This window comes from Seriola dumerili, unplaced genomic scaffold, assembly GCF_002260705.1.
Source record: "Seriola dumerili isolate Sdu_G_001 unplaced genomic scaffold, Sdu_1.0 BDQW01000110.1, whole genome shotgun sequence".
NCBI lineage: Eukaryota > Metazoa > Chordata > Actinopteri > Carangiformes > Carangidae > Seriola > Seriola dumerili.
The window spans coordinates 2,712,543-2,731,414 of record NW_019174365.1 but is presented as its reverse complement, the minus strand read 5'-3'; the positions used below and the strand labels follow the sequence as shown (position 1 = coordinate 2,731,414).

The 18,872-nt window shown below is 42.2% G+C and overlaps 2 protein-coding genes across 2 annotated transcripts; both read right to left on the bottom strand.

Annotated features, from left to right (window-relative positions):
- Window positions 1-5,822: 5,822 nt before the first annotated feature.
- Window positions 5,823-7,912, bottom strand: LOC111223213 (homeobox protein Hox-A4). Its single transcript, XM_022747273.1, has 2 exons — window positions 7,492-7,912; window positions 5,823-6,960 (listed from the first exon to the last, which is right to left on the bottom strand). The coding sequence occupies exons 1-2, from the start codon at window positions 7,907-7,909 to the stop codon at window positions 6,626-6,628; spliced, it is 753 nt and encodes a 250-aa protein (XP_022602994.1). The 5' UTR covers window positions 7,910-7,912; the 3' UTR covers window positions 5,823-6,625.
- Window positions 7,913-16,429: 8,517 nt separating this feature from the next.
- hoxa5 (homeobox A5) lies at window positions 16,430-18,649 on the bottom strand. The gene is made up of 2 exons (XM_022746996.1): window positions 17,979-18,649; window positions 16,430-17,346 (listed from the first exon to the last, which is right to left on the bottom strand). The coding sequence occupies exons 1-2, from the start codon at window positions 18,631-18,633 to the stop codon at window positions 17,096-17,098; spliced, it is 906 nt and encodes a 301-aa protein (XP_022602717.1). The 5' UTR covers window positions 18,634-18,649; the 3' UTR covers window positions 16,430-17,095.
- Window positions 18,650-18,872: the final 223 nt, after the last annotated feature.

Genomic DNA, 18,872 nt, shown 5'->3' with positions numbered 1-18,872 from the left:
AAACAACCCCCACGTTCAGACACAAGATGTTTGTTTTATAGGACAGGTTGCACCTTGAAGCGGCAGCGCGCTCTGTTTGGGTTTTTTTTTTCTTGGGTGCCGATATTTAAATGGCCGCTTTATTTACAAACGCTTAGGCCTATTTATCCAAACAGCTGCTAGTGATATTAAATATGTGATCACAGCAGAAATAAGAAACTAATAATGGGTTTATTGTAATGCTATAGCATATGAAGCATGAAATGGAACAATGCCTCCATCTTAATGGCCCAGACAAGTCCTTAAATCTTCACCTATATATAGTGTGTGTACATTCTATATAGGCCAATTTATGATTCGCTCCATTCACTATGATGAATCTGGGCTAATAACAGATAGTAGAATATCGATAGCCTCGTTCTACCTGTCTATTTCTGCCCTGCGAAAACCCTGGACCCTTTTTACTGACCTCTGCCTCGCGCAGCAATAACTCACGACAGTAATGAACAATCGGCGGAAATACCTCAAAATAAAATCCATCCTCCCAAAGCTCGGGCTCTGACTCTGTCCGCGTGGAAAAACATATCCGTCCGTGACAGCAGTATAATACATCCACAAACCCGGAATCCTCTGTCTTTCAGTCTGCCTCTCTTTTCTTTTTTCTCCCCTCGATAAACAAACTACACAGCCCGGACTCCCCTCACGGAAAGTGGGGGTAACCCGCATATAATCAGCATCATATGGCCAGACCGGGGCTCCGGTTTTCTTCCCCGTGCCATAACACCGCGCAGTATTATGCGCCCCGCTCACGTGACGCAACGTCAACTTAAATCCCTTTTATTTGAGCCCGTGAATCATTAATGGAGGCAGTCATTGCCCCTGAGGAGAAACAGATCAGTTTGGAGGGAGAAAAAAGAGGGGTATGTGACACTGCAATGTATCTGGCAGAGGAGCAAGTCTCTCGCAGAGAAGCAGCTTTTCCACGTGTCGCCCATTCAGAGGGAAAGACTGTTCTGTCAGTTTTAAAGTGCCATATATTTGGTGCCTGTTAGCGGCTGAAAGAGCTAATCCTGCTGTATTATGCTGAGTTTCAAGTGCAGCCGCGGCTCTGAGCCAGGCTAAAACCAGAGTGTTTCACACTGCAGCGTGACAATTCGCACTATGTGAGAATGAGAGAGCTTTCCCTACAAAATACCACTTAATGGTGACATAATGGTTACTCATCACACCAATAAACCTCCTCTCCTTTCTCTCCACAGCACAGCCGGGGTTGTGGAGTGCATTACAGAGAACTCAACTCAATATCGCCCCCCCGTCCTCATTGTCAGACCTCGGCTGTAGTACCACTTACTCAGCCTCTGATTCTCCATCAGCAAAAGCCTGCATGCTGCTGCTGCTGGCTAAACTGAAACAAAACGTCACGCATTTACCTGTCCTACACACGGAGGGTGTGAGTCCTGGTGGTCGTGAGGGGTGCGTGTCAGTCAGCAGTGAGCGGAAAGTGGAGGTGAGGTAACCTAAGAGTGGCTGCTCGACCCCACTGATCAGTACATGGACCCCCATTAGACCTACATGCGCTTACGCGTTTCCTATGACCAACTGAGTGATGGCAGAAATTACAGGTTTGTGCAAAGGAAGAGTTTTGGAGCTTTTGGAGAGGGGTGGGGGAGGATGGGCTGGCAAAAGTGTCGACTAAGCCATAATCCTACAGTGGTTTACCATAATAATATAAACCAATCACTATCTAATAGAGTGTGCCACGCGTGCGCCATGGTAGACTCCTGGCTTCAGCCACTCCAGGTATTGCCAAAAGCCCTAGCCCGGAAGAGCTTCTCTCTCCTCGGCACCGTTTGGCGCTTGTTTTCCGTCAACACCGAGCAGCGGGCGTGGAAAAATCCCACCACGACTATTAATCATTCGGGGCGGACATGGACAGCATCCCACTCCCACACCAGCCTTTGTCTTCTCAAACTACAACTTGAGCGGTAAACTTTTAAAGACAGGAACAGAAGCAGAGCAGCTCTTATTAATTCACCTTCAACACCTCCAAAAACTGAAGAGGAGGAATATAAATGCTGAGGGCTACAGGGGAACTTTTAAGCACAGCTTTTAGACGCATGGTTATAATTATTTAAACAGAATGTTGGAATGTCTTTAACATGTTGTTTTGTTCTCTCTTTGTGCTTCTACAGATGCAGAGCTGTCACAGGATTATATGGCTCGACATGACCGTGCACTGGAGGCTGATCCAACCTTGCCTTTCGCCACCACACCTGAACTTTTCCCTGACCCGGGCAGAGGCATCCAGAGTCGAGTGGGATGTCATTTTGCGTACAAAAACAAGGAGAAGACGTAAATCGAAGGCCCTCAGCTGGTAGCCTATTTTTTTTTTTCAAGTTTTGCTGCTTTTTTTCCCCCCCAAACTTGCCCTTTGCACAAAAGTAGTAGACGTAGAAGTTGATTGATCATGTTTTTAAATCTCATCTGCTTTTGCATAAAACAAATGTTTCAGTTATTTACACAAATCAAGGCTCCTTATCACTGTCAGCGAGGAGGAGTTAGAGGCGCAGACCTCTGGATGTTGGCCAGACGGCGGGTCCATATCTTCCCACATTGTTGACACTCGGAGCTCTTAACAGCCAAGCTTCGGTTACCGATACATTCAGCTGAAGATAACTCTTTCTGCGAGGTTTACACCGGCCAACATCAAGGCTAATGCGAAATTCAACGCCTTAAGCTGACTGGAGCCATCTCTCATGGACGCAGAGCAGCACTGGGACGGAGGACTAAGACTAGGGGATTTGTGCTCACATAGGTGGTTGTAATAAAAACATTTTGAATTTTAATGTTGAATTTACTGGCTCTTTGTCACTGTTCCCAGATCATTTTTAATAGGGTTTTGTGCAATAGCTAAATTTTGAAGGTAAGTGCAAAATAGGGAATTAATAATAACAACAACACTATTAATAATACTACTTATAATAGGTCTAATAATACAATATAATATTGATAACATAATAGTAATAATAATAATAATAATAATAATAATAATAATAATAATAATAATAATAATAATAATAATAATAATAATAATAATAATAATAATAATAATAATAATAATAATAATAATAATAATAATAATAATAATAATAATGATAAGCATTTTTACATAGCCTAAAAACTTAATGTTAATGTTTAACCTGTGTCGATTGGCCATTGTGTTCATTCCCATTGAAAGTCTCTTTCATTCTGAGTTGTCCTGACAACTTTTAGAAGCAACAGATGAGTCATCTTCATTGTTCCTGTTGTTTAAATACATTGTCTGTCGTTTATGAATATATCAGGTAATAAATAAATAATCACATTTTCACTGACAGAATTCATAGAGACAGCTATTAAGCTTTTTTTTTGTTTTTTTTGCATCTTTGAGAACCTAGTCATTTTGGAAATAAACCCTGCCAACATAGCTGCACACTGTTTCTTTTTATTATTATTTATGTCAGTTTTAAGTGACTACAATAATTCCAGCTGCACATTTATTACATTTCACCACTGCAGCCACATCTGTAGTGTAGTGTCACTTCATTTTAAACTAAGTTGCACACTTGCTTTGTCTCATGAATGCAGGTGGAGTGTTATCGTCTTGATTGTTGTCTTGGTTTCAAAGATTTAAGAATTTATAAGAAATTAGAGCTGCTGTCATACATCATATTTATTCTGTGATACAAGGTTAAATTATGTTTAAGACACAATGTTTCAGCACAAAATACATCCGCGTGTGTAATAAAGTTAAAATGTTTGGCAATAAAATTAGAGAAACTAGATTATCTGAGTTTAATAATAAACTCAATATGACTTCAGCAACCTCAGAATAACGAATAAAGAGATCATATTACAATACATGTTACAATTTCCATGAATATGTGCCGCAGGATTATGATACAACTCCACCTCTGGGACATTTTATACATTGTTAAAAAAATAAAAATAAATAAAAGGAGAAAATCAGCCAAATCTACTCACAAGTCATGACGGTCTGTGTCCAGCAGACAGAGTTGTGTCAGGGGAGAAGAGATGTGACTCGCACCCTGCAGAGGATCACTTCAAATGAAAATAAGGCAGATTTTCAGATCTATTTCTGACCCCGGGGCATTCATTATTCAACAAGTCACGTGAACGGGCGAATTAAAATTTCAGTACATTGGAAGTGACCTCTATTCGCGAATCAAATGACTTGAAATCTGTAATTGAACTAGTTCGACTTCTTGGAGTCTGCGCAAAACTGGTGCCAATCAGCCTCAACGCCATCTTCTGCACAGCTGCCATGTCTGCAGCGAGGGCTGCACAGAGCTCAAGAGCTTTGGCTTTAACGTTTCTGCAGCAAATTATGTCATCTTCATTTTAGATATGCAGGTATATGTTAATAAATTTATTGACATGCACTAAAAAATACTACAAAACCACAAGATGTGGGTCGTGTCAGTCTGTGGATTTTACTTTGGGGATTTTGGTGAATGTCAGTTTTTATCTAATTTACGATTAAATGCATTGTAAATCCATTTATTACGCCATTACTGGCATAAATATTGTGAAGAAGACATCCGTGCCAAAGCATATTGAAAATCACACTGAATTACGTGCACAATAGCAGCATGCTTCTGTTCATATCTGCCCCCTCTACGCGCTCTGACAGGGGTGTTTCTGTGATGAATTGCAGAGGAGCTGTCTCTAAGAATAATTTGGGGGAAATTCATGGCTGGGATTCACACCTAAACACAGTTTTTGTTTCCGTGCTGTCTCGGGGTAAATCTCTAAAATGAGAAGAAAAAAAAAAGCTCGCGGAGGTCTCAGAGCTGATGTATGGTCTGAACATTGTGTGTGTCGAGAGGTCAGGGGTCAGAAGGAGTGCTCTGAGCCGGTGATTGGCCAGAGCCGACGGTGTCCCCTGGTTGAACTCTCTATTGTTTGGATGTAGCAGGTAGTGACCAACACTCACACTCTGGTGCACTGAGGTTAGCAGAGATCTCCCTGCAATGGAAAGTAAGAACAATATGTGTGGCCGGATACATTTAACAATTTGGGTTTGGTCTAATTCCCGTGTCAGTAGCAAGGCTTGCAACATTTAAGGCCAACAGCTGATCCCTGCCTCATATATTTGTACAACTTCTGATTTAAATCCACGAAAATGCGCGTGACGTTCATGCACATTTTACGGATTAGAATTTCAGCCAGTTGAGAACTGAAATACAAAATGGAATCTAGCATATGAACACTCTTCCTGCAGTGTATTGCACATGGGGATACATTTCTTAGAAAAGACTTAATTCTGAAAAGATCGCACATAATCATTGCTGGAAATGTTTCCCCTCAGTATAAATCTTATCTTAAGAGAAATTGCGCAACTTTACGCCCTGATTAACAAGTTCAAATCATCTCTACACATGCCATAAAATATTGTAAACTGTCTTTTATCCTATTCAGATAAAGTCAAAAAGATCTATGAAGTCATTTTCAAGTGTAGCGCAGTAAATTATCCACTGGTCAGACACGTTATCACGGTTTTACGCACGCATCTCCAAAAATGTGGAAGTGATTCAAATGCTTCAAATAAAAGTTCTAAAAGAAAATAAAAAAAAATTCAAAGACCAACTAATGAAATTAAAATAAACAGCACGAAATTATATCGTTTGGGTTTGAAATTGGAATTCCTAAAATCAGGAATGCATCAAATAATAAATACATAAAGGTCATGTTAATACGCACGGCTTTAAGAAAACATGTTGCGCTCAAATCAAATCAGTATTTGCATTTAGAAAATATCCAAAGCCATGTCAGCCTTATAAGTGAAGTACATATTTATTTCACAGGGACAATTTGATCCTACACTAGCCTACATCACAACGGTCATTACTGAGACACCACATACAAATATTCACAGTTTAGAACACAGCACAACATGGGACGCACTATAGCACAAATAAAACTAGACCTTACAACACCAACGAACATAATTCTACTTGACGAAATGCTTTGCTTATTGTGCCTTCATTATGATTTGTCTATGTACATTAAATGTGAAAGTCACCTGGACTACATTCAACAGTAAACCAACCCACTCAAACACACAAACTACACTGTTATTCTGACTGATGCCATACCTCTAAAACAGCCGTCTGGTTTTCTACACAGGCATCTATAGAGTCTCGCTAAATATCTTTCAAGTATATTAGAACTTTCCATGAGCAATAATACAAAACAGAAGAACAATAATCAAACAGAACATAGAAAAATGAGTTCAAACTTACTTTTACCTCACTCAATTTTAACTGTAATGATACATTTTTGATCCAAGTCCTACGTTTTGAGTGTGCGTAATCCTTCTTTCATAATAATAAACAAATATATAAACACTTCAGTTGCCACCGTGGCAATTAGAGGTGAATTTCAAGCTTATATGAAGAGGGCGAGGACGACCGGAGAGGGAAAGGGTACAAAGGACGTGACAGGGGCCCAATGGCAGAGGCAAGGTGAAAGAGAGAACACCATGTGTGTAAAATACTGAGAATCGGTCCAACAAATTCCACTTGTGTTATTTGCCATCTCAGTCTGGATTGGGGTTTTTATGGGGTTGGGGTTCGTTCATGCACTATAGACCTGCGGTGCACGGCGTGGGGACAAGCTGCTGGCCTGTTTTGATCTGCTGCTGCTGCTGCTGGGCCCCCGAGGCTGAGGACGAGGCCGAGCTGGAGGAGCGGATCTTGGTGTTGGGAAGCTTGTGCTCCTTCTTCCACTTCATCCTCCGGTTCTGAAACCAGATCTTGACCTGGCGCTCGGACAGACACATGGTATGTGCAATCTCCACCCGCCTGCGCCGGGTCAGGTACCGGTTGAAGTGGAACTCCTTCTCCAGCTCCAGAGCCTGCTGGCGGGTGTAGGCAGTGCGGGACCTCTTGGGCACTCCTCCATTGTAACTGGCACTGACTGGAGGGGGGGAAAAAGCCATACACAGGCAAGCAAGCAGGTGTTACATGCAGGCTGATAGCGTTTATTCCAAACCCATATAGTCCCTCCACTGGACGCATTACATGGCTGGAAAACTATAAAACATTTCTGGATCTGGTGGGAAATCGCAGCCGCTCTGTTTGTTTTATTCTCTGTCTTGTTTCAGTTTACGGACATGACCTTAATGTGGAGATGCCGAGTGAACAAGCACTCGCATCCAGGGACAGATCAAGCTTAGAAATGATTAACAAAACAGCGGGGTTGGATATTACAGTTTGGCTCGGCTCCAGTGGTGGAGGTAGTTTGGGTTAAAAAGCAACAAAGGCACATGGCCCCGACAGACGAACATAGGCAATAAAATTTACGAGGGTCCTTAATTACCGACCCTGCTGCTCGATAGTCGTAAATTGCTGTTGTAAGGGCTGCTACTAGTACTGCCTCAATAGGCTTGCGTGTGTTCCAGTGGTTGTTTCTCAGTGGTTCTGCTATTTAACCGTGACGATAACTCACCGGTGCTAACGTGGACCTTTTTCATCCAAGGATAGACCACCGGCTCCTTGCCCTTCGCTACGCCGGGATATACCTCACTGGCAAGGCTGCAGTCTTTACTGGCATTTGCCCCTGCGCCACCGTCTGGGGCCGCGGTGAGGCGAGGACCGTGGCTCTGTGGAACCGGCTGCGGCTGTGCGTGATGCCCATCGCCGAAATCATCGAGTCCGGTGGCGGGGACGTTACCGTAATCGTAGCCCGATTCCGTGTAGTTTGACCTCGGATAGGATGGTTCGTCGTGATGGGGGAAGCCCGTATCTTTTGGCCGCTCGTAGTAATCACCAGGGTTGGGGATGTATCCGCTCTGCTGATATTCGTCGCATGGAGGAAAGGAAGGCTCGATATAGTTGGAGTTTATCAAGTAGGAACTCATGGTCATTAATTTGTGAAGTGCAACAATACTAATTTTTATCGCGCTGTCGTTTTTCTGATCTCCACAAAACCCTCCTACTCCCTGTCAAATGTACAAAGTTGCCTGGTCACGTGTGAAGCGCCACCAATCACCGCGTGTCCTGTGGGCATCATGTAAACAGGAACCAATGGAAAGCATGGCACTGGTACCACCAACACTGGTCGGACTGGCTTACGTTGGTGTTTTCCTTATTAAATCACAGTATATAAAGCAAAACCAATCAACTAACTTGTTTACTGCATGAGGCCAAACTTGTGTGGGTGAGGCTTTCCTGCATGTGAGGAAAAAAAATCATGCTGCTCTGAGACAGAAAGTGAATATGAAAATCCAGCCTTGAGAAAATACTGATTTTCCAGAAACAAAAGACTGTTTCTGACCCTCAGTGACATCAGTATGTTGTCTGAGTTTGAATTGTGTTGCATTCTAATAAAGAGATCAATGAGAGAACTAGAAATAGGTTAATATGATGTGTACAATACAGTGTAAGGTAGTGGGTTGTATTGATCCTATTCAAATGGTCGAAAAAGAAAATAGTGGAAGAGGAAAAGCTTCCTAACCAAGCACTGACGAGCCGCTGCTCTGCGGCCATCCACGCCTGCATATAAAGCATATGACCTGTGTATCAGTAAAAACCTGCTTCACGCCCGCTCATAACACACACACACATACACACACACACACAAACAACACGAACGACACAAACCATTCGCTTCTCAAGTTGAACCACTGTGCACGTGAACATGGCCCATTCTCTGTCCATTTCATGCATATAAATGAAAGAACGACCAGAACATACAGCAACAATTTCAAGCCTCTTTTTCTCTTTCTTTTTTTGGTCTTCTGATGCCACATGAAACTTATCTGACACTGATCGCACGGTCATCACGCATTATCAGTTTTCTTGTGTTAAGTGCCTTTGAAAGGCTCGTCCAAAAACACAAAACTGGACAGACACTTGCAGACATGTACCTTGCATTAAAACCAGATGCCAACACAAACAGTGGGATTTGAAACCAGAGCAGCTCATTTAGCAAGAGATGTCAGAATTACTCTGTACAGCACAGATAACCTCACATCTAATAAATACATATCACTTCATCTAATAATTTTTCAAATTTGAAAACATTTGGAAGAACACAAAAACCTTTACCATGAGTATTTTTTCTCTCTCGACATGTCAATATAAATCTGCAAGATGTTGTTAAAGAGAGTCTCTGCTGCGCTTCCTGCAGCAGCCACCACTTTACTGTAAACAGCAAAGGCTGCACAGAAACACTGTCATGTGCTGGAACGGTGAAAATATGTTTTGGAGATAATAACGATAAAGTAATAAAGTAATAATAATAATAATAAATGTGATTTTTTTAGGGAGAAAACTATGCAAATTCAGGATAATCCTTTGTCAGACTCACATATATTTAAATATAATTTAATATAATTAAAACTACATTTTTGAACTACATCTTTATAAGGTGTAGAATAAATATAAAAGCCTCTGACCGTGCTCCTCGCCACCAGCCGTCACGTCCAGGTCCTGTTTCCTCTCCATGTCCGAGGTGGCTCACTGTATCTGTGTCCCTTGAAGATGCAGCAGCTCTTCACAAAGCGGATCCACACTGTCCACGTCAACAAGGCCTCTGCGTGCAGAAACAAGAGGCCAAACTTCAGAAATATTGAAAGCACTCTTTTTTCTCTTTTTTTTTCTCCCCCTGGTCCCCTCTATTCTATTCTCTCCCCTAAACAGAGATAACTTCTGCCTGACCCCAAAGTGACACCGTTTCCATTTTGTTTCTGATTAATCTTGCCCATTGACAGTCTTTGTTAAACAACAAGGCGTGCCCCTTCTCCAAAGAGGCGACATTTTCATATCTGTTAGACGCAGTGACCTGGGATTCACCCCGGACTTGGACTTCAGTTTTGCAGGGTCTGTTGGGGAACACTTATAGTGCGGGGGTCAGCATCCAAGGGAGGTCCCCAGAGGATTTTTTTTTTTTTTTTTTTAAATGTGCAGAAAACCTGCAACTATCTATAAAAACACACGAACTGTGAAACTATGAACATCTGTGAGGAATGGAGTTCTCACCAGCTACAGAGGCAGCCTATATATTTCATATTAAAAACATTTCCTTTTTCTTTCACTACGTCGAGCTTCGTCTCTGAAATTTGACTTTTTTGGGGGGAAAATGCTGATGCAGAAGACTTAAAACAGGTGAATTCTTCTTTTACTCAGCAGCCACAGGAAGGAAGGGAGGGCCTCTGCTTTTGCTCTTCAAGAAAAAAAAAAATGCATTCTTGTTTTTTTTTTTGTTTTTTTTCCATGTTAGCACACTGTTGCTGTGAGGCAGAGCTGCTGCTGTCCTGTGTATCTTACAGGCCTGCCTGACTCATTGTAGATGGCAGCTGGTGTACTGTCTACCATATATCCACTGTATCCCTATGGCCGAGAGACCACCTGAGAGGCAATATGTCAACATAATGTCAGCGGTAAGACGACTTCACATGATATCTAAATTTACAGTCTGCTGCCATTCTATTATATATCGTCCCTGTATAAATATGGGCCAGGTCATCTCGGCTATTATCCACTTACTGGAAGTTATTCTAGCGTGGATAACGGTTCTGTTTTTACAGGTCAGTCTACTTGTTGCTGTGTGGACTAGTTTTTTTTTTTTTTCTTTCATATTCGACTGTGGATAACTATATTAAAACATCAATAAGATTCACACCTATAGGAAGCGGTTTAGATAACAAGCCTAATACCTATGTTATCTACCAGAGGCCTGGGAGGTGCTGCTGTGTGTGTTTGGATGTAATAAAACATCTGGAAATCTCTCAAACACCTCCGTTTATAGCAAAATATAATAGGACCATAATCATCCAATTGACCGTTAAGTTTGAAAAAAAAAGAAAAAGAAAAAGAAAAGAGGCAGCATCTGGAAACCATGTTGAACCAGTTTGCTCTATCTGAGTAATTTTCCACAAAATTTAAAGACCAATTTTACTGTTGATGTTGAAGAAAAAAAAAACCGTTACAGGATGGTGTTAGACATTTTGATTTCAGGGGAAATCAGCTAACAAGCCGGACCATGGTGTTCTCTTTCATAGCCTGTGCTGTGAAGTGAAGGTCTATTTAAGCAATATACATCATGCTGACAGTTTACTGTAAATTTAGATTATCAGAGAAGTGCTGGGACGATGGTGACAGATTGCAGATGGCTCTCACAAGGTCTCTTGTCTATCCGGAGCCCTGCATGACGGGCGGAATAAAAAATCCCCTCTGCATTCAAGATGTGCCAAGACAACACCTCTCATGGCTTTATGGAAATATTTTCATATAGGTAAACACTGGTAATAAAGTATTTTTTTCTCTCTTTTACAGTGTGTCACATGTCAGTGTCCTTTACACCACTTGGTTACTGAAGCCAGGCTGAGACAGAGTGGTCACCAGCTCTGACCTGCAGCTGCTGACTTTGATCAGACGTATGATACAGTGACCTTCAGAGAGTGCCAGAGAGTGAAGAGGTGAACAAGAGCAGCCACGTCCTTATTCCTCTGAGGGAAGAGCGTCGCAACTGAAAGTGCTGAGGCTGAATTTTACATTTTCAGACAATAGCGATGCAACATAATCAACCAATGTTCCCCAAACACTAAAAACTATACGCGCCTGGCTGCTGCAGAAGCTGTGTTTAAAGGATGAGGTACATTTCCGAAAGTTAAATCACTCGGACTGTGGATTTCAAGAGGAGAATATTTGAATATTTGCATTAAAAGAAGTCAAAACATCTGAACTATTGGTGACCGATTTAAAGGAAAAATAAGACAAATAATATGAAACACTGGGACTTTAGTCAGAGCTATTCAGCAGCTTATTGGGCCGCTTCTAATCTTCATTAACTATCTTTTATTTTTAATCCAACAAACAAAGTTGTGACTGAGCGACCGTGCGATTTATTTTCTTTGAATTTTTTGAACATTGTTTGCTTGGTTTAAAACTTGTGTCGTTTGCAGAGCGCCGAAAACTCTGCACACATGGACGCCGCGCACTGTGACGTGAATTTCCACAAAATGTGTTGAATTTCTATACAAATTGAATTGCCTGGATTTTATGTGTGTGTGTGTGTGTGTGTGTGTGTGTGTGTGTGTGTGTGTGTGTGTGTGTGTGTGTGTGTGTGTGGTGATTTGGGGAAATAAAGTGTTTCTTTTCAAATGATTTCATTTCAACATGACAATAAAAAGAAGTTTCTAAAAAACGAAAGTGAATATATTGTGATTTTATTGGTCCGTTTCATCAGAGGAGATGTAGCTGGAAAGTTTTATCATTCTGGTTGGAAGTAATATTAATATATTTCATTTGATTTTTAAAGAGAAGCTTGTTGGGATCTTGTCTGTTGTGTTGCCGCTTGCATTGTATGAGTTTTACGAATTACGGGACACAGTTTTACTTTATATTTTTTAAGCAAAATGTCGACGAAATGTAGTTCTTGGTTCTTTCTTATTTATATTGTTATTTTCCAGTGCGCCTTTACACCTCCAACTAAAGGTTCGATATTTTAGCTCGCAAAAAGATATAACTTTATTTTTCAGTAGCGCTTTAAAAGGCCTGGTGAAAAATGAAATACACAGACTACACGTTGACACAAAAATATATACATTTAAACTTTCTCTTTATGGGTCACAAAAACATCTGTGCCATCTCTGTTTTCCTAAAAGGCTTCTATTCAGCTTATCAGGAAGAGAGGGGCTAAATGTTTTTTAAGGGGTCCGGGAGCGCAGTTTGGGGGCTGTGGGCCTTCCCATTACCCTGTGACCGGGTCGAGAGTATCAATCCTCAAAATGCAAATTTTGCCCTCGTCCCTAAACATATCAAATGCAATTTATTCAAAAGAAATTCACCAATCAACCGCCCTAATAAAACGCCAGCCACTCAATCTTGTTGCCGGGACGGGTGGGGGGTCCCCTCCCCCCGGTTCCAAACGCGAGGTCACCGCGCTTCCAGGGTTCACCTGGAGTGCACCGTGCAACATATGTAATTCAAAGCTATTCTCTCTTTTGTGTGGAGAGTCAAGATCGCTATTATAAGGCTGGCATCAAGCTCCGAGTGAACAGATGACGGAGACTTGTTCAGCGCGTAAACTTTTGACCCCAATTTTTCCTCCTCTTCTGCAGCTTCCTCGCTCTCATCAGTCCCAGCCCAGTGAGATATCTCTATCTCTTGAAACGAAAAAAAAAAAAAAATTCATTGTAACAGTGTGTGCACCGCTCGCCATCGAGATGATCATTTTCACAAATTTCATAATTAGAAAAGATGCCAACACAGGACCTAAAATGCAATTGTGGCTTTGTGATGTTTCCAACGTGGGAGTGAAAAGACAGATCCAACGGGCTCCCACTCAAGACTAATAGGGCCGTAAAATATGCAAATCATTCATTAGCTTTATAGAGCAACCAAAGCAGCCAAAAGTCTTTGTTGGAGGCAGCACCTAAAGTTAGACTGCGCCTCTCTCTCTTTCTCTCTCTCTCTCTCTCTCTCTGCGCTGCACAGTCTTCTCCTCCAGTGCAGGATGTTACCACAGGCGCTCCGTCCTTTGGTAAATTCATTTGTTACTATGCATTATGCTTATAGGCAACGCCATGCAAACGTGTCATTAACGTGAAGGCGTATGTGTGTGTGTGTGTGTGTGTGTGTGTGTGCGGTGGCGGGGATGTGTGAGTGGTTTTCCTCTCTCCATACAGCAGGGTGACAGTGAACTTGGCCTAAAGCGAGCTCTGCTGGTGGCTCTGAGAGGATGCAGATTTATCTTTGGTGCTGTGGCTGACCTCCAGATGAACCTACAGCGCTCCTCTCCCTCTCTCTCCCTCTCTCTGCCTGGTAGCATGCCGCACATGGGGCCCTGTCGAAATTTCTCCTTTTGAAATATTGGCAAAGGGGTTTAATTTCCAAATATCTGCATCCTCAGTGTGTCTTTATTTTATTTTGAATGTGTCTAAAATGAAACTGGAAAGAGGATAAATCCGCATTTTGTCTAACTGGTGACTCCTTTACACAACAATGCACGAAATGTGTTCAGCAATAAAAGCGAGGGGTGCCAGAAATATGGTTTGGATCGCTCCAAACAATTTGACAATCAATTCAACCGCCAACTTTATTTCTGTTAGATAAAAAAAAAAAAAAACTGTTTGCCTAGAATGTATTCTCAAAGGTGATCAGCTCTCAATCAGATTTTCTCTGCAGCTGGAAAAGGCTTGATGAATTATTTAAAGTTGCGCAGTGATGGGGACACACAGTTGTGAGAAACAACCTGTTTTGCTTTTTTTTTTTTTTTTTTAAATGGCTGGAAAAGTTACTTCCAGTATATTTACTGTGTGATGTAGGTCTTCGCACCAAAACTGAAATGTTTATATTTAGGTTAAAATGGCAGCGTTAAATTTTGCAAATCCGACAACGGAACAGCAAGTTTACAAAAGGCGGGTTATTGAAGGCCAAAACTCGTGAGACACAAATATTCGTCCTCTGTCAAATTATTTGGTTATTTTCAAGCATATTTAGTCTGGAAATTCTCCGCTTATAGAAACAAACCCACTGATGCAAATTCTTCACGCATCCAAAAGGTCAGGAAAAGAAAAAGATAAGGCCAATGCGTCCCAACAAAAGCTAAGGTTTTGTTTTTTTTGTCCCATTTCCAGTTGATATTTTTTGGGTTCAGCACCCTGTGGCAGTGGTGACCGCTCTGACCACGGCTCTGCTCGGACAAGAGGTCACCACAAAGCGAGAGTGACTTTTTGAGGTCATCTGAACTTTTCAACCCCAAACACAAAACGACTTGGCTGACACAAAACGGAATTCCTTCTCAGCTGTCTCCCTGCTGTTGTTTGTTCCCATGTTGTGTTTACTTGACACTGTTTACAGCCTGTCCTGGAGCCACATACGTGGTGCCAACGTGTGGAGCGAGCGAGCGAGCGCGTGCGCGCAGCAACACAACAACTGCAACTTTTTCCAGAGATGGACCCATACAACTTCCAAAAGTCATCAGCACATGCAGAATCCAATCAGACGGAGCTAGCTGTAAATCTGTAGGCCTGCATTAGCGCTTAACTTTATCAAGGAAATCTACACACTCCACACACCCCTTGGAAACTTTCTGGCTCACGGTCTGTGAATTCTCCAATGTAATAAAACGACAACAACTAGAAGTTTGTGGGGGTGGAAATGGACACAGAGATAATTATCCAACATGTAAAAATGGATTATGAGTTACACCACAGATGGAGGGAAACAAGTTACACGGGGAAGGAAGCAATTAAATAGCCATGAGCCGGACCCAACCCTGCGCAACATCTGCCGAGACCAGTATTCAGCACTGCACAACTGACAAATTAGTGTAATGGACTAATAGGGACGGATAGAGGGAGCGAATACAATAATAAGGCTGTCTAACACAGGCTGACTGTTCTCAGGCTACCGGCTAGTCTGCAGAAACTTACCCAGAGACGCGGTCCTCATCCTGGAGAGCGTCCGGTCCATACTGAGGCAGACTGAGCAATAGAGACGGTCTCTACCGGTCAAGTAACACTTACAGCCTGCAAAGAGAGAGTCAGACGAAGCCTCGCCGTCAGTGCGATTATATGTTATGTGCAATATACTGTCAACTCCCCAAAACCATAAAACTTACTTTAATGGCTACCACGTGACCGTTTATGGCCAGTGAGCCTATCTGGCCGCGCTCCGGATGATTTTTACGATCTAATTCATAGACAAAACCCCCCATTCATTTAGCACCCAAATGTCAGAGAGCCAGAATCGGCCCTAATAAAGTTTACAGCTTGAAAAAGTCGAGCTGATTCCCCGGGAATAGCCCAGGAGTCTGTGCGCAAGGGGACGGCCCCTGGAGCCTGTGTAGTGGCCAAGGACCCCCCAAAAAAGCCCCCAGCTCCACAGAGAGGTGAGTAAAACTAGAAACTTTCATATAAGGGGGACCTGTTGAATTCAAGATTTAACTTGAAGAGACACTGATCATTTTTTGGACAGCTCATACGTGGGGCTTAGAGATTTTGGAGAAAAGAGCAAACTGCGTCTCTTCTCTTCCACGCAGCGGTCGAGGCAAAAGCGCAAATAAACCTGAGATATTTGACAAAAAGGTAAACTCAGCTGTGATGTTGCCGTTCCAGTAGAAAGTTTATTATGTCCATCATCATCATCATCATCATTATTATTATTATCATTATTATAGTATATTCTTGACTTCCAGTCTTTGAAAAACATTTACAAAAAGCTTATCACGATGGAGTTATACACATAGGCAATGAAATTTACCGTGGGAGCCTCCACATAGAAACAGCTAGAAAACAAAGACAAAAAGACGTTTTTTTTTTTTTTTTTTACTAAGATGTTGCGCCCAGGTGAACAACGCAAACAGCAGCTCCTGCAAAAGAAAGTTAAAAAAATTAAAAAAAAAAAAAAAAAAAATTAAAAAAAAGATACAAGGCACAGCTACTGTACATACAAGACTGAGTCGGCTCCTCTGTCCATACATGTGTTCACAACGCACACAATAACCACACAAGGCTTAAACATACTCTGCTGACTCTACTTTTGGAAGCAAGTTATCTGACAAGTTGGTACAATACATCAAACAAATAAATACATACATATACAGTACATACATAGAAAAAAACGAAGGCTAAACACAAAGGCAGCTCAACCTCAACCCTCTATTTGTTAGGCTGTTATTGTTCCGAGTGCATCACACAACTTTGACTGGATTTATTTGCGGTAGGTAGGAAGCATTTCAAGCTTTTTTTTTTTGTTGTTGTTTGTTTGGGGTTTTTTTTTCGTCTGAACAAGAAATAATTTAAACAAACATTTATTTTGTATCTTTTTCCTCTAAATCTAGAATGAACTGTACATAATGCATTTTTTTTTTTACTCACATAAGCATTACCACGGTGGAAATAAAAAGGAAATAATATTAAGGAATATAATGGGACTGTTGTTGGACATACAGTGGGCTGCATGGGGTGTCCCCCTGTCCCGCACACAGCCCCGTGAACAAGTCTCTGCGCTTTTTGAAGGAGGAGAACGAGGAGAAGTTGATATGACAATCTTTGTTTTTATTTTCATAGTGCTCGTTATCAGGGAGGGTAGAGGAGTGAATATCAAGGCCTGTAGCCTCCCCCGCCTGCAGCCGCCATGCTCATGCTCTTCAGCTTGTTGTCCTTCTTCCACTTCATCCTGCGGTTCTGAAACCAGATTTTGATCTGTCTCTCTGAGAGGCAGAGGGCATGGGCTATCTCGATCCTCCGCCTGCGGGTCAGGTAGCGGTTGAAGTGGAACTCCTTCTCCAGCTCCAGGGTCTGGTACCGAGTGTAAGCAGTCCTGGCTCTCTTCCCCTCTGGTCCTGACAAATCTTTTACAACAAGAAACACGTGAGATACAGTAGATGTTAATTTAGAAAAACATACAGTTCAGCTACTTGAAAAAATAAAAATAAAAATCACATTTCGCAATTCTTTTTACATTGCCTGTGATTTCTGCAGGTATGATTTCAAACAGGTTTTAAATGGCGCCTAACAGAATCCAAAATCATGCAAAACAACAAGTAGCAAAGTCAAATACACACCTTTGATCATTTTAGTTGCATCTTGCGAAAATGAATTAAGACAGTAAAAAGATGCAAAATGTGGGACACTTGACTCTAAAAAATATAACAGATTAAACAAGCAAATGCATACACCCTATATATATCCTATAGATTTTAAACTAACTTTAAGATCATATGTTATGTTACTAAATCATCCCGTAGCCTACCTGGTCTATGTTGACAGCACCAAACAGGTGAGAGGCGCATAGCAAAGTACACTTACTTTGAGCTTTTCAGTATATGAGGCGAAATTGTCACATTTAGCTTTGTTTTTCTTGCAGGAACAAAGTCCCAGAATAAGATACAAACCCGATTATTCATTTTCTAAACAATAACACAGTGCCAGGTTTCTAAAATCAATACAGGATCATTAATAAAAGGAAAGAAAAGCTGTTTACCATGACTTATGTGAAGTTTTCTCATCCACGGGTATATCTGAGGCTGTGTTGAGTCGGTGACATTTTGAGGAGTTGTCGGTGCACTTCCCGCAGGCTTCTCGTCCTCCAGGGGGGAAGCTTTGGACACACAGTCCCGGCCGAGCAGCAGCGTGCCTCCGTTCGAGCTCGAGCACGGGGTCGTTATGGAGTTTTTCACGGCTCTTTGTTGAGAATGATTCTCGGTGACCGGGGACGAGCTGGCGACCGAGGAGCACGGTAGAGGGTCAGGTGGTGGCGATAGAGACGAGGTCCCGGTGCTGCTGGCGGACTGAGTGTACCTGACCGGCTCCACCGAGGGTGTCGTCGCCGCTGAGTGACTCGGGGAGTAGCCCGGTGTCCGCTCGCTGCCCACAAAGTGTCCGGTACCAGCCCGCCCGACTGTTAAGTCCATCCCGTTGTAGCCATAGCCGTACCTGCTGGAATGCATGGCTGTTGAGTCTCTGTATTGCTCGTTTGCCGTACTATGGTCTCCATAATTATGTAACTGGAAGTCCGCGCCATTGGGATAGCGACCGCAGAATGAGTTCACAAAATAGGAGCTCATTTGTTGACAATTCCACCGTTTGCCCGTTGTAGGTGTTGTTGTTGTTTTATTATTTTGGAGGTAAAATAGCATAAACCTGTGTGCTTGATTTGTGGCTCTTATGGTTTAGCGCGTCCTATAGCACCCTTGCACAATTTATGATGAATTATGGAAATGAGTGGGACATGGACTTGATTCTCTCTTACGTAGGCACCCAAATATGGGGTACGGCGGAGAATCACGTGCTTTTGTTGACCAGTCGTAAATCCTGCTTGGTGACCTCCAGAGGTAAACTCGTGCACGCAGGAAATACTGGGTGGGATAAGAAGGGC